Consider the following 15,120-nt stretch of genomic DNA (forward strand, 5'->3'; position numbering starts at 1 on the left):
TGAATAACGAGAGTATCTGAAGCATGTTAATTTTTTTTACAGACGTAAACATTAACAGTAGGTACCTATTCGTAATCTTTAAATATTTTTATAAAAATGTACCTACATATAGTATTCGCACGGTATATGGGTATGGCACTATTCATTTTTACTTATATATTATGTTGCGTATTCATAGGTGCGGTGGTGTATTATCGTAAATGCGTAATGTATTTTAAACTGAAAAATAACTTTAGGTATCATGCTAAGTGTATACATTATTATAATCCGCATAATTTAAAAACAATTATTTGTCAAGCATGCAGTTATAATTATCATACAACCTGCAAAATATGATGTTCTTAAATTTCAAATGATATTAAAAACATAGGTAGTTCGTTTATAAAAGTGAATAATATATTCAAATTAAAAAAAAAATGTATTGTATATCCTTAGAAAATCTATATCCCCAGCTGAAGTGTACAAAAATTAAACAAACGTGGTGCGTGATTCACTCATATCAATTTTTTTTAAATCATTTCCTGTAATAAAATACGTATTATTATTAATGTTATTATTATGCAGCTATATGTTTTGGTTGCCATGAAATTCCATCTTTGGTGAACAATAATCTGTCACCGATTTTCTGGCCAATCGCTTCATAAAATTCAATCACGTCGGGCACGAGTTTGTAAGCAACACTGTAATTAAAAAAAATATGTGTTTATAAATAATACTTACGTCAATTATCGTTAGGAACTTTATAGTTATTCCTTGTGAACTTTTTTTATTATTTTAAATATGTATATAATTTTTAACAATATAATATAGCAATAACTCGAGTAAAATTATTTAGTTTTATTTCATATTCATAGCATCCATTATTATTATGAAAATAATTGTTATTGCATTTGGTAAATAGTCAAACAAGGAGACAAATTATTTCTCCAGAGTTCTTAGATTGTTTGTAGAGTTACTGTTACACTTGTGTACTACTTTATCGACAACTATATTAAAGTTTGTACCGTATAGTAGTATAGTACCATTCATAATATAAATTTTAATCGTTATAAACACTCTAATCAACATTAGTGGCCATTGGTTCGTCCCACCACTTTATTACCTTAGCAAACGCAGAAACACAGTGTGTAAACAACATTTGTACCTATACAATATAAAGTATTAAAGTATAATATACCTTTATTGTTTACGCAATTAAGCATCAATCAAATCAATAGGGACCCAAAAATAATTTAGAGACGCTTTTAATATTAACGATTGATGAATGTCTCTCTTAAAAAAGACATATACATTAAATATTTTATATTAACCATTATAATATTATGATCAGCTACACGTCTATCATACATTCATACCTACCTATTATAAACCTACATGTCAGTATTGACAATTTAAAGAATTAGTACCTACTTATTAAATAAACACAACTTAATTAGGTATAACAAAGCAAAACCCATTCAATCATTCTATAATAATTATAGTCCTAAGGAATATTTAAGTATATAATATTTAAGCTTCTAATAATTTTTTTTATATTCGTCGACATTTATTCTTTATCTTGATGCGTGTATTATCATGATAACATGATTAGTTAATCACATAGACATAGTCACGGTTAATAAATTTATGATATGGTACTTCGATAATACGAGTCTAGGAGTCTACCTTTTGCAATAAGTTATACCAATAACGGAAATAACTATTTAAATTATAAAAAATATTTATACCCATATAACTTGTTGCATAATTTATTAAAAACGTTATTTTACAAAAATTTTAAATAAAAGAAATATTTTTTTTTATATTCGTCGACATTTATTCTTTATCTTGATGCGTGTATTATCATGATAACATGATTAGTTAATCACATAGACATAGTCACGGTTAATAAATTTATGATATGGTACTTCGATAATACGAGTCTCGGAGTCTACCTTTTACAATAAGTTATACCAATAACGGCAATAACTATTCAAATTATAAAAAATGTTTATACCCATATAACTTGTTGCATAATTTATTAAAAACGTTATTTTACAAAAATTTTAAATAAAAGAAATATTTTTTTTTATGTATTTTTTGTGAATTTATAAGTTATTAACAATTTCAAATTAATACTAACCATTATAGGTAGGTATTTAAAGATAACTGATAATTATTATTCACACATTGAAGTCTCTTGTATAAATCTATCACATATTCACATTATAAACATTCAAAATATCACAGAACATAGTAAATTTTGAATAAATTCTATTTTTTCAATATCTTTATGAACGGTTTTACAACAATGCGTATTTGTATGTATCTGAATACAGATTTTCTAAATAAAATTGAATAAACTGAATATGATATAATATTGAGGGTAGTTTTTAATAAAAAATTGTTTTTGTTTGAACCTTGGAAGTCAAACATTAAAAAAATTCAGTACTTTTAAAAATAATCAAGTCAAACATAGATAAAAAAAATAATGATAAATAGAATTTGTACGCAAAACTAGTTTTGATAGATCTAGGATATAATTGATCTAAATATAAAAATATTTAGTTCTTGTTTTTTATAAATATTTGAATTTTTTGAGTTTTTTCTATTTATTATTTATATACCTGAGTAATACAATTTTTGTTTATAAGTATAAAAGTTTAAAAATATAATACAAGTTTCCTGATATAAGTTATGCTTATAAAAATTAAAAAATATCGAAAATACCTTGGTGACCTAGTTACGATTTTTTTTATAAATGTTATATATTTGTATTTTGTAGTATATAAACATATTTGTATATATAATTATTTTTTATAAGTGTTTTAAATATTTAAATATTTAAATTAATGCAATAAGAAATTATATTTTTCTAAGGTACCTAAATGTATAGTAATATTGACTGAATTAATAGGTAATAACAAAATATAATAATAATTATTATTATATTATATATGTGATATTTTCTACAAAAATTACTTCAGTCTCCAATTTTATTGTGCAATCCACACCCTGTGAAGTGTGAGTTAAACTTTAAAAAAACAGTAGACTCCTATACTTCATAGTTTATGTTAGGTATTAATTTCTATAGATATTATCATAATATATCATTGTTAAAATGTAAGTAATAAAATTGTGGAATTTTTTTTTATAACTTTAAAATTCTTTAAAGATAAAATATAATAAGTATCTACTACATGTTTAGTTAAAAAAATGTTTAGTATAAGTATTGCTTAAATATTTAAATTTTCCATAAAACTACTATGTTTAAATTCATGCGTTTCTGTCCAATCTACCTCTCTATGTTCTGGGTGGCTTATATATGCTTAGAGTCATGCACTCTTTCGGTAAACCTTTCATTAATATTATTCTACGTATAGTCAATTTATTTTAAAAATACGGGTACTTACACATGGTCGGGCTTAGGGAGCTGGACATTGTACTTGGTCACTTTATCGAACAACTGATCGTGATCGCGCTTTAGTTGCTCCCACTCTACCACCTTTCCTTGTTCACAGATCTGCGCACGAATCTTACAAAACAGCGGTTCAATGTCGTACAGCTCTTTCATGTTATCCGTGGTCAGCTTGTTTACGGTACCTTCGATACGCACTTGCCTGGTCTGGGGCAAGTTGTCTGACGTTTGATCCAACCACAAGAACACCATGGAAGCCTGCGGATTTTCCTCCTATACACAAAAAACATTTTGGCATTATTACATAATATTTAAAACAAACTGAATTTATAGACTTAAAGTATAGTATATATTTCAAATGTAACAAGTTGAAATCGATATTGTAATATAATAGTAGGTATATTCGTAATACCTATATGTATAATGTATGCATAATAATACGTATAATAAGTACATAAAAATAAACCCTTTTTTAAGAACCATGTTTTTGACGACACTTTTGAACACTTAACAGATTTTTTTTAAATGCTAAGTATGATTTTTATTACTTTTATTATTTTTAAATTTTATTTGAAATTATACTAAACGACTTTTTGTGTTTATTAGGCAATTGAGTTTTCACTTTTAATATGATAATTTAATTTTTTTACAAGAAAAAGATTTGTGCACAATTCATTATTAATTTATTACCGAAAAGCAAAATAGTTAGTCGTAACCTTAATAAAAAGGGACCGCCACTCGTAGGTTAAACTGATAAAACTTTCTGAACTATCCGATAGATAAATTATAATGGGTTATTGTAAGCTAAAAAAATAGGTAACGATAAAATTAAATGATGTTATAGGTTTCAAAACTGATAAATTTCCATTAATACTAAATCATTGATGTAGAAATGTTAGTACCTATAAGATATTTGATATTTATATTAGAAGTATATAGTATATACAATATACGTATAACACTTATGTGAAATGTATTATACAACATAATAAAATATTATATTAACTATTTTATACTTGTAGAATTTGGCCAATATGGGTAGGTAATAAGGTTATTTATTTATTTTTTTTTTTATACCTCGAATTTGATTCTTTGTAAAACCTGAAAATAATTTCCGCTTTAATTTTAAATAGTTCTGATTAGTATTTTTTTTATTGAATATTGTAAACCATATCTACCAATTTTACTTGTATTTTGCATAATGTATTTTCTAGAAATATTTTGAAACTGAAGGTTATGTTATGTAATATAGTATATGTATATCATGCCATTACGGCATTACATAACATAATAATATTATGAGTTTGAGTATTAATATTAATAATATTAATAATCATTATTTACTATTAAAACAAAATAGTTGAACATAGGTATCTATACTATCTATGTTATATAACAATACTTTTCTCTGACACGATTATTTACAACATTCATTTATCATTATTTTTATTTTATTTAAAATTCGTCTCATAAGTTGTACCTTTATATTTTCTTATAACTATATAAATTAGATAGTTTTCTCATAACCTTATCAATTCGTTAATAAAACTACGTGTGTGGTGAATAAAATATTATATTTGGTATTAAATTACCAAATCCTTTGATTTTCTACTTCTTCCATCCGTCATCATCACAAATCCATCTTCATCTAAGCGTCGTAATATTAAACTACGGCATGATACCTTTCCAGTGCTGAAACCCAAGATGAAAATAAATTATTATTGCTCATTTTAAGAACGTCGTGCACGTTTCGCATTAAAATATTTATAGTAGCTAGTCAGTAATTTTTTTGAATCTTAATTTAAATTTTAAACTAAATTAATTATTTCTTATCTGTTTTATTACGTTATGGAAATATTATTAAACTAGACAAAAAAACAAGATTTATATGCCTATTTAGTATTTCAAATACAATAAATTAACTATTGAACATAATTTAGTATTTGCGTTAGGCTCGTAAATTTTGTTTTATGATAGTTACAATTTTGATAGGTAACAGATATTATTATAATTGTATCTTAATAAAACTGTAAGTACCACAAAATCGTCTGTCTTCTGTCTTCAAACTAAGTTTATAAGTTTTTAACATAGGTACACAAACTTCCTAACTAAAAATTATAATATGAGATTACTTAATATATTTTACATTTTTAAGAGTTCAATAAATTTAAAAATAAATTTTACTGTTCTATTGTTAACAGTTAACATACCTAATATCACGGACACTTACGTAATACTTATATTCATAAAAAAAAAAATACTCGTGGTTGTACAAAAATATATTATATAGGTAAAATTTATGATTTTTTTTAATACTTAAATGAGTGATTTAATGGCTATTTAATAATTTAATATGTAATAATAATATTTTACATTTGTTTCTATGACTCATGTTCATTATATTTTTCTCTACACTCTAAACACAACTGATAAAATTTCAACTTTATTATTACGTCTTATCTAATTATTTTATTATACATGTTAAACGTAGTTTGTTTTGTTTTACAATAGTTTTACAAAACAAATATCTTTTTATTTTAATTGCTCAATTTAATTTCCACTGTTGTTTTGATAAATTTTAACTAAAGAAAGACATTAAGCATTCATTTAAATTTTAAAATGTCAATTTGATCATGAAAAAAAATCTAACAAGAAACTGTAGATATTAGGTTTTGAATCTTTGTTTCACTTAGTGAAAGTAATAGTTCTAAATCATCTCATTTAGAAATCACAGTACAATATTCTAAAAAGACATTTTTCAAACATTTTCGACAATTGTTGATAGTTTTTTTTCGTTTTCGGAAAAACTACTTCAAAGAAAATTGATTTATAGATACCTACTTACTATTTTCAATCTATGGTCCTAAACCCAAAATTGATCGATTTGGAGCTTTTTAAATTTTAAAATAGTTACATCAATTTAAGAGTTTCAGTTAGAAGAGCATGTAACTACATAGTAACTATCGTAAATTCATGAACATTTTTTTATTTTAAGAGGTAACTAAAATAAAATGTATGGATCCAAAAAAATTACTTAATACAGGCGTTAGAATTTTTTGAAAAATTTAAAAATATCAATTTATTTTAAAATTTAAAATCGCTGTATCTCATTTAGCTTTATCAATAGATAACAAAAAATAAGTAATGAAAAATCCATATCTGAAAAAAAATATAAATCGCTATTCCAAAAAACAAAGTTGTAGTGCAAGAGTCAACCATTTAACTATATGTAATTTGTATTAAAATATGACTGATACATGCTGTAAAATTGCTAAAATTCACATAGCTACTAAGTAGATAATTATTATTGAACATAAGGTAAATTTAATTTCCAAGCGCTACTGTGCTCATTTGTTTTGTAAAATAGCCAATTTCTAAAATTAACATTTTTAATTTTAGTTACTACTGGAACAAACTTAACAAATAAGATTTAAATTCATTTATTATTAAGTCAAAACCAAAAACATGTATATTAACTTAACGTTAAATTAAGTTTGGTTACCTTTTTGTTAAGCTACGTTAAATTATTTAGTTGTTATAGTTATGATTTTACCAATTTTGTTGAGTTTTATTAAACAAAAATCATAGTAATTAATGATAAATAATTATATCAATATTACAATTTACAATGTCTCTTATTTTCAATGTATTTATAATAATAGTTGTGCTATATACATACAAAACTAAGAAAACGTGTAAAGATATTTTTCAGAAACTTGATCACAAAAAAAAAATAATTAAGTTATACCGCCATACTATCACAATATTTAACAAAAATTCTTTATTCTATCTTAAAATACATAGATAAGTGTTACAGTACTATACTGGCGCTGTTCAATAGTTTTACTTACAAGACACCGGTCATTTAAGTTATAAATATGTTTTTGAAACATTTTATGTATTATTTTATTCTGTTATCTAAATCTATAAGCGTTTAGATAATAATGAATAGAAAAATAATATTTTTAAGTATGTTAAACCATCTTACTTTGAAACGGTGGCCAAACTAAATGCTTTAGCAGAAGTCACAGATGCATTAGCTACCATGTGTTCGTTGTACCATTTACTAAAAATTTCAATAGGATTTTTAGATGATATATTTATTTTATGCAGACCACTATTTTCATGCAAAGGTTCGGCCTGTAAACATATAATTACAATATTATGTTATGTCATTATCATTTTACGTTTACGAAAGTACCCGCAATTGTATTCTATGACCAGTTTAATTTGTAATTTTATAGTCATATAGTCATAATTATTTTAAAGTAATATATCTTATAAACTAAAACTATATATCTAATGAAGGTAGAGATTTATTATTTGTGTAACGTACTAACGTAACGATATAATAGCACAGATTTTATTTATACAGGATTAAATGATTATATTTAAAATAAAATATGGCATATTAATCAAAAAAGTATTTAGGAGCATAATATCAACAAAACATAATACCTAAATGTTTTTCAAGATCAAATAGTTATTTTTAGTGTTATTATTTAAGTAATAAAATAAACATTAAACATATTATGTAGGTACTAATATTTAGTAAAATAATGTATTAGGACAATGCTTTACGTAAATACACAACATATTACAATTTTAACACATCATCCCGCATTCGTCAATAATCATAATTATAAAGAATTTTCAAACCGTTTTTTTTTTTTATGCAATACTATACGCAAATTATTTTAAACAAAATAAGTTGTTTGTCATAAATTCTAAGTTTAAAGTAATTTCATATTTGAATGAATCATCAAAGATCGTCTACAAAAACGATAGAAAAAAAACTCAGTTGTCAAAAAAAAAAACAAATTATGTATTATTAATGAAGGTGAATATTTTACTTGATACCTAATACTTATAGTGATTACTGAATATAGGCGAGATCCATATTTAGTCAAAATATTCATTAAAGATCGTGACAGGAAATGTTTACGTTCATAATAGCTCTATGATTTATTCATTCCTTTTTCTCTTAAATCTTTTATTTATATTTCAATACTTATAAAATAATAAAAGCTTATTTTAATATATTTTTGTTGATATCTATATTAATTATATAATATTCCAGTAGTGCATTTGTATATTAATATTGTCATAAATGTATTTAAAAATAAATAACACTTAATATACCTACTATAATTATATAATAGATACCTAATCTATCAATGACTATGAATGAATTAATAATGTTTGTTATATAATACGTAATATAAACAATTTACTACCCATCAATATTTATCTCGAGTTTTTAAATATTAGAAAATAATACAAAGCAAGTAACAGTCTACACTGCATTTATGTTTAAAAATAAAAGAACCACTTAATACCTACTTAAATAATAGTACGGTAAGACTTACCAGTCTTAGGTAGATATACAAGTACAACGGTTTTCCTTATTTTGTTATTGATGCTTTATTAATTTATTATTGTATAATATAGACTTTAGAGCAGATTTAGGAATCTAGAGATCTTTAATTAATTATTAAGGGTCCCTAGCATATTATGATTTAAAAATTAAAAATCGTTTCTCAAAAAATGATAAAATCAATAAACATTACACATCACAATATTACATAATACGAAGCATTAAAAATACTCATTCGATTTTTAACTACATATTTTTATTAAAAATTAACAGACTACAATTAAAAATAAAACTTTTTATTTTAGTTAAAAATAATGGTATTATTATATGTATTTTATGTTTTTTTTTTCTATAATACTTCTAGTATTCATTAAAAATAATAATCTATGAGAGTGTATACATTAGAGTATATATTTAGAGGTCACTAAAAAATTTAAATTCAAACAGAAGGTAGCCATAATAAAAAGTTTGAGAAACACTATTTTAGAAGATAAACGCATTAAAACAATTTTTAAATATAGAAATGTGTTTTTATATTTAACTTTAAAATTAAATTTAAAAATGAAAATTGTAAGTATTATTATTATATGTAATGATACATTTGTACATTAAACTTAATACTTCATCCTTATTTACCTATATAGGTACTAACTTAATTATTTTTTTCTGTAAATTATCCCGATAACAGTCTATCAAAAAATATCAATCGAGTTCTACGCCCATACTTAAATTATTCCAATTGAATTGCTGACCCAATTTATGAATTATGGCAATCGACACTTTAGCAAGGTTAATATAATATACTATTTTTAACGTTTAACAGCGAGTGTTTACCAACGACTGTATTCTGTTTAATCCAATTTCAGCTTGTTTGTTTGAATCGTGTTCACATAGCTCGCAAAAAAATTTTAAAATCTTGTTTTTTGAACTTAAACACTTCAGTTCTTCAGCGGACAATTTGGAACATTTTCTATGGACGCAAAGTGAACAACCGTCACATTTTACTGGACAATCGACGTAGGTAAATCGATAATTACAAACGACACAAGAAGAAATGACCGGCATTTTTACTTATACCAAACAAAACAATAATTTTACTTAAATAACAAAAACTTAAAATTTTTTATAATAATGACTAATGATTTAATGACAAAAAATGAATTACTAGTTAAATTAAACAATTATACCTACTGCATATGCAATATGAAATAAACTGAAAAATATAACCGAGCGATTAGAAGACCAGCAAAGCCATCTAATATGAACCTACCTACTATTCTAAATTTCTAAATAGAACGCGTAAGTGTTTTTCGGGTGAAAACGAGGGTGACAACTATATAACCGCCTATATCAAATATCAAATGTAACATTATATTTTTGAAACTGTACCTATTATTAACTATATACAGTAAAAACTAAAAAGGTAATCATATATTAATGTAAATATTTAACTACACATAATATATAGGTGTTTTTTAACGTAAAAATGTAATTTTATAAAGATGTTATTATCAATGTTTATTTCAAACCTTCTATCCCGGGGGATTTCGTAAATTTTCGAGGGAGTATGTCATAAGAATAAATAATGAAGAAAATTAAAAAAATCGTTATTATTTTTTCCGCGGTGGGTCCCCATTGGTCACCACAAATAAACACTGGTTATTATATAATACGTATCATTTCCTATGCATTTAAAATCGAAACATGGACTCTCAATATTAATAAATTAACGACATATTTGAACAGTCAGGTTAGGTCCTTATCTACTAAAGGTTTGCTATAACTGAAATTGGTTAGAAATATAGGTTGGTAAGTACTATAATTGAAAGAATTATTGTACATTTACGTCTTGTTCATTAATTGAGAGGGCCTTGACTTGGAATCTTTTAAAAGAAAAGACATTTAGAAAGAGCTTAACTATGATATTATACTAAATTTTATAATATTATGTACCTAGTTAATAATACATAAATAATTCTAATAAAACTTAGAACAATTTAATTAAATATCACGCTCATAACATACTCCTAAATATAATCCAAATATAGCATTTAAACTAGATTCAACTGATACATGTATTTTTTTAAGAGACCTCACTTACCTACAATTTACTGTAATTATTGATTTATATTTTTATTTATATATTATATCATATTATATTTTGTCAATAGTATGATTATAAAAATAATAGAAAATTTAATGTATATTTTTATGTACAACAATATTAGTTACATATTTGTACGCCTCTTAATTATTTTTAAATTTTATTTTATACGTAAGTACTTAAAAGAAATCTTCCATTACAAGATATCCTGTCAACATAATATTCAGTAAGTACTACATATTTTTTCAGTTTAAAATCTTACTTCGGCTTGTCGTAACGAAGAAAGACTTCTAGTGTTTAGCGATACATATGACGTAACCAAACGGCCGACGAAAGGATGCAATGACTTCACATTCATCTATAACACATAAAAAAAACTTCTTGAAAATAATATATTAAGTAAATATAAACATTTTACACAACTCATTAGTTATTATAATTAATAACGTAGATCTGAAGAATAATATATCCACGTTATCTACTTTATAGCTTACCATAGTGTTGAATTTTATTTCTCGGTATAAAAATGGAGTAGTCTGTAAAAATTATATTTATTTTAAGGCTTTGTGGAAGTTAGAACGTCGAGGTATGCTTTTATCGCCACTACGGTGGACACTTGAATGTGGTGGTATATTACTGTAATGAGCACCTGGTAAAATATCTAATCAATATATCTAATTAAATTAGAAAATCTAGTTCAATATTCCAAATGAAAATATGTGCGACACGGCAGATTGTATTCCTATATACACCACCACCGTTTGTTTGGCTTCTCCAGTAAAAAAAATATAAATTATTATGTAATTTATTCTATGTTACGTTATAAGGCTATTGTTATATTTCTTCTTTAAAACCTACATAATCGCGAATGTCGAAATCGGTATGTCATGCATTAAGATCAACCGTAAATACGATACCTATACTTACTAAATATACTTATACATAATGAGTACACAACCGCGCGTCTATAATTTCCGCAACTCGACATTTTTATTATAAACTCATTCAGTGATATTCTTTAAGTCTATATTTTACATAAAAAAATTCGATTTATTATGTAACTACAATAAATAAACTACTGTTAAATTATTAGGTCGAGAATTAATTTTCTGTATATTATAATATTTATATACTAATAATATACTCTATACTCGATATTTATATATTTTTTTAATACTAGCCCAAATGAACATCTTCTTTCTACGTACATATATATATTCAGTAGATGTATTATATTATTGTTATTATAATTTATAGGTACCTATAGAAACTCATCTAAACATCAGAAATATTCGAGCATAATAATAAATAAATAATAAACGTCGTTCTACCATAAGGCTGCAAACAACCTTCCCGGCTCAAATACTATACTCACGACCTCCACTCCAGAAAGGAAAATTATTCCAATAGCCTCATCGCTAAACTTCATTTCATTTAACTTCCAGATAATCCAGTAAGACTCCTAAAATGCGAATGATCAAGAGATCTTTTCACTTCATAACATCTATATCTTCATCCTTATTTTAAAAATAGTAGTTAGTAGTTACCTACTATTATGTTCAGGTGTTTCCACTTTCGTATATGCTTGTAGCGTCTTCACGTTTTCTTCGCCGTTCCATATAATATTATATGTTGTACTTAATCAAATGTACTCATTTGTATAGGTACACTATTATAGATTGTAAATAACTTTAAATAAACGATTAAAAAAAAAAATACTGACCCTACAGTCCACTTAAAGGATAATACAAGTATTATGATGTATCTACATAAGTAATAAACCTATTATAGTAAAAGCCAACATTAAAGTAGTAATATTGTAGGTAAATATATTGTATAAACAAATCATAAATGTTCAATAAAATTAATCGGCTTACATAATACACCTACCCAGTACCTAATAATAATATACCTTAACACAATAGAGTTGTATATTTTATTTTTATTAATAAGAAGTAGTGTTCTATAATATTAGGTATAGTAGGTACCGACTGACGACTTATAACATGATTACATAATGATGTGTTAAGCTCACGCTGGTCTGCTTGCACAAACGAAAATATTGACATTCAAAAAAATAAGTATTCATTAGATTTTTCCATATTTAAGTACAAAACACGTAGGTAATTCGTCTATATCAATATTAAATAACCTATTTCTTAATAAATTTATGTATATGTGTATCCATGTAATTATCCATTAATTCCCGATAAGCTTCGTGTTTTATCTATATTTATGTCAAATACGTGTTTTCTAGACTTACAAAACTGAAATTAAAATATTTTATAACTCTAATATGTTATCACATATATTATATATTATTATTTTTTATCACCCGTATGCACAGTCATTTAAGTGTTACTTAAAATCATTTTAAGTAGCACTAAGCACAGTCCCTTAAAATTGCGTTGCACAGTCATACTCTATGGGATAGTTGTCACTTAAGGACTCCCTAAATTTAAGTGTTGGATTAACTGCCCTTAGCGGGCCCGTAACATTTGATATCAGTCATTTTGCAGATAGAAATACATTTTTATTTTTTCTGCTGTCATCATTTTCTTTTTAATTGTTTTAATTACAAACAAGTAAACATGAACGATATATTTGAACTAATTGAATTTATACGATTTGCCGCTGATGAAAAGAAGTACCCGTAAGAAAATACATAAGAGACAATACTAATCCTATGGAAGTATGTACCTATACATATTATAGTCCGTGCCATATACTGGCGGTTAGTCATTGGTTCTCAAGTTGAACAGCGGCGCTACGATGTTATATAACTAATATAATATGTAATGAAAACAATTTTTACATTCATAATTTTTTAAACCATTTTGCTTTCATCATTCATAGTAAATTTATATAATATACCAAGTAACTAAATTAATGTAAAAAAAATAATAAATGTACTCTATACATTAAAAAAAGTTATTGCTTAAGAAAAAAATAATTTTATATAAAGATAAATTCAAAAATATACATATTATAAGCAAGTATATTCACAGTAGACAAAAAAAAAAATTGTTATTTCAGGTGTTATTTTTTTATTTTTTCATTTTACTTACACACACTAAAAACGATAATAAGCATAGAAACTTATTAAACAGCAACATTGAATCTACTTTTAAAAAATATTTATTTTCATTATTGTTTGAAAATAATGAAATACTTAAATATTTTAGCATAATAGGTGGTAATATTTTTGACCAACCATTATTATAAATTTAATGAAAATACCTGAGAATATTACAAAATATATAACATTTTTTTAGGAGTCTTAAAAAATTTGATAAAAAAAAGAGCTTACCAAATTAAAAACCACAGGTGAACTTGAAAATTTTTTTTTTTGAACTTGCAATTACTTGCTAATTATGAGAAATCGAAAGATACCACTTTTGAAAGTGTGGGTGAAAAAAGGTGGGTTACGTGAAGTTGGCCCACCTTTTTTTTTGTGCCATACTTAAAAATAATAACTTGTAAATGCAAATTTTAAAACCTTACTTGCTAATTCTTGCTAATTCTTTGCTAAATATTGGTATAGGTTAGATTAATTTAGGTTAAAGTTGGTTGGCCATCTTCACAGCCATAATATAAATAACTAGTTAATTTTTACCAATTTTTGTATTAACTTTTTCTTTTTTGATTTTATTTGACTAGTTTAGAAATACTAAAAATACATAACCACATTTTTTTTTTTTTTTTACAAAATTCTTCAAAATCATTTACATTAGAAATGATTTTTTACTCAAGTAAAAAATTCTTATTTTTTTGAACTTTAATACCGAAAACTTGAAAATTAAATTTTTACATAATCGGATATTTATCAAAAAAAATAATGATTTTAGTTATTTTATTATAGTTCACAAACAAATATTAACCTTTAAACTTGTCACTTGATATAATTACTTAAAAATTAAACTATTAGTTTTCACTCTCATTTTATTAAGTAAAAATAAATAAATAATGTAATTTAATTTAATATTTAAATGGTAAATATTGTAATTTTTGTTAGTACTTTTTTCATATAAATTTTGATCTAGTTACAGATTATTAATTAGGTAAATAGATTTACTTATAATAACTGTTAAAACGTAGGTACCATTACGGCTTTACCGAATTTTGTAGTTTGTGAATAAAACAAACAGTGTAATAATTAATAACTATTATTTATACTACAAGTTATTAGTGATTTGTTTACAAGTGTTAAGTTGTTTTTTTTTTTTTTTTTGGCACATGGCC

General features: G+C 24.4%; 1 protein-coding gene across 2 annotated transcripts; it reads right to left on the reverse strand.

The window, feature by feature from the left end:
- Nucleotides 1-374: 374 nt before the first annotated feature.
- Nucleotides 375-11,540, reverse strand: LOC114126521 (pyridoxine/pyridoxamine 5'-phosphate oxidase-like). 2 transcript variants are annotated; one of them, XM_027990497.2, is made up of 6 exons: nucleotides 11,373-11,540; nucleotides 11,141-11,236; nucleotides 7,386-7,537; nucleotides 4,990-5,089; nucleotides 3,393-3,670; nucleotides 375-680 (listed from the first exon to the last, which is right to left on the reverse strand). In XM_027990497.2, exons 1-6 carry the CDS (start codon nucleotides 11,373-11,375, stop codon nucleotides 557-559), a joined length of 753 nt encoding a protein of 250 aa, XP_027846298.1. In that variant the 5' UTR covers nucleotides 11,376-11,540; the 3' UTR covers nucleotides 375-556. The 2 variants fall into 2 exon arrangements, with proteins under 2 accessions (XP_027846298.1, XP_027846290.1); XM_027990489.2 differs by lacking the exons at nucleotides 11,141-11,236; nucleotides 11,373-11,540 and adding an exon at nucleotides 9,609-9,946.
- Between the last annotated feature and the right edge of the window lie 3,580 nt (nucleotides 11,541-15,120).

The sequence above is a fragment of the Aphis gossypii genome, chromosome X (genome assembly GCF_020184175.1).
Source record: "Aphis gossypii isolate Hap1 chromosome X, ASM2018417v2, whole genome shotgun sequence".
Taxonomy (NCBI): domain Eukaryota; kingdom Metazoa; phylum Arthropoda; class Insecta; order Hemiptera; family Aphididae; genus Aphis; species Aphis gossypii.

Bases quoted from the DNA above. Each gene is read 5' to 3' on its own strand.
- LOC114126521 (XM_027990489.2), bottom strand. From the start codon at position 9,839: ATGCCGGTCATTTCTTCTTGTGTCGTTTGTAATTATCGATTTACCTAC. The intron at 3,671-4,989 runs GTAATTTAATAC...TTTTGTGTATAG, and splicing joins GTAGAAAATCAAAGGATTTG to GAGGAAAATCCGCAGGCTTC. The intron at 681-3,392 runs GTAAGTACCCGT...TTTTAATTACAG, and splicing joins CTCCCTAAGCCCGACCATGT to TGTTGCTTACAAACTCGTGC.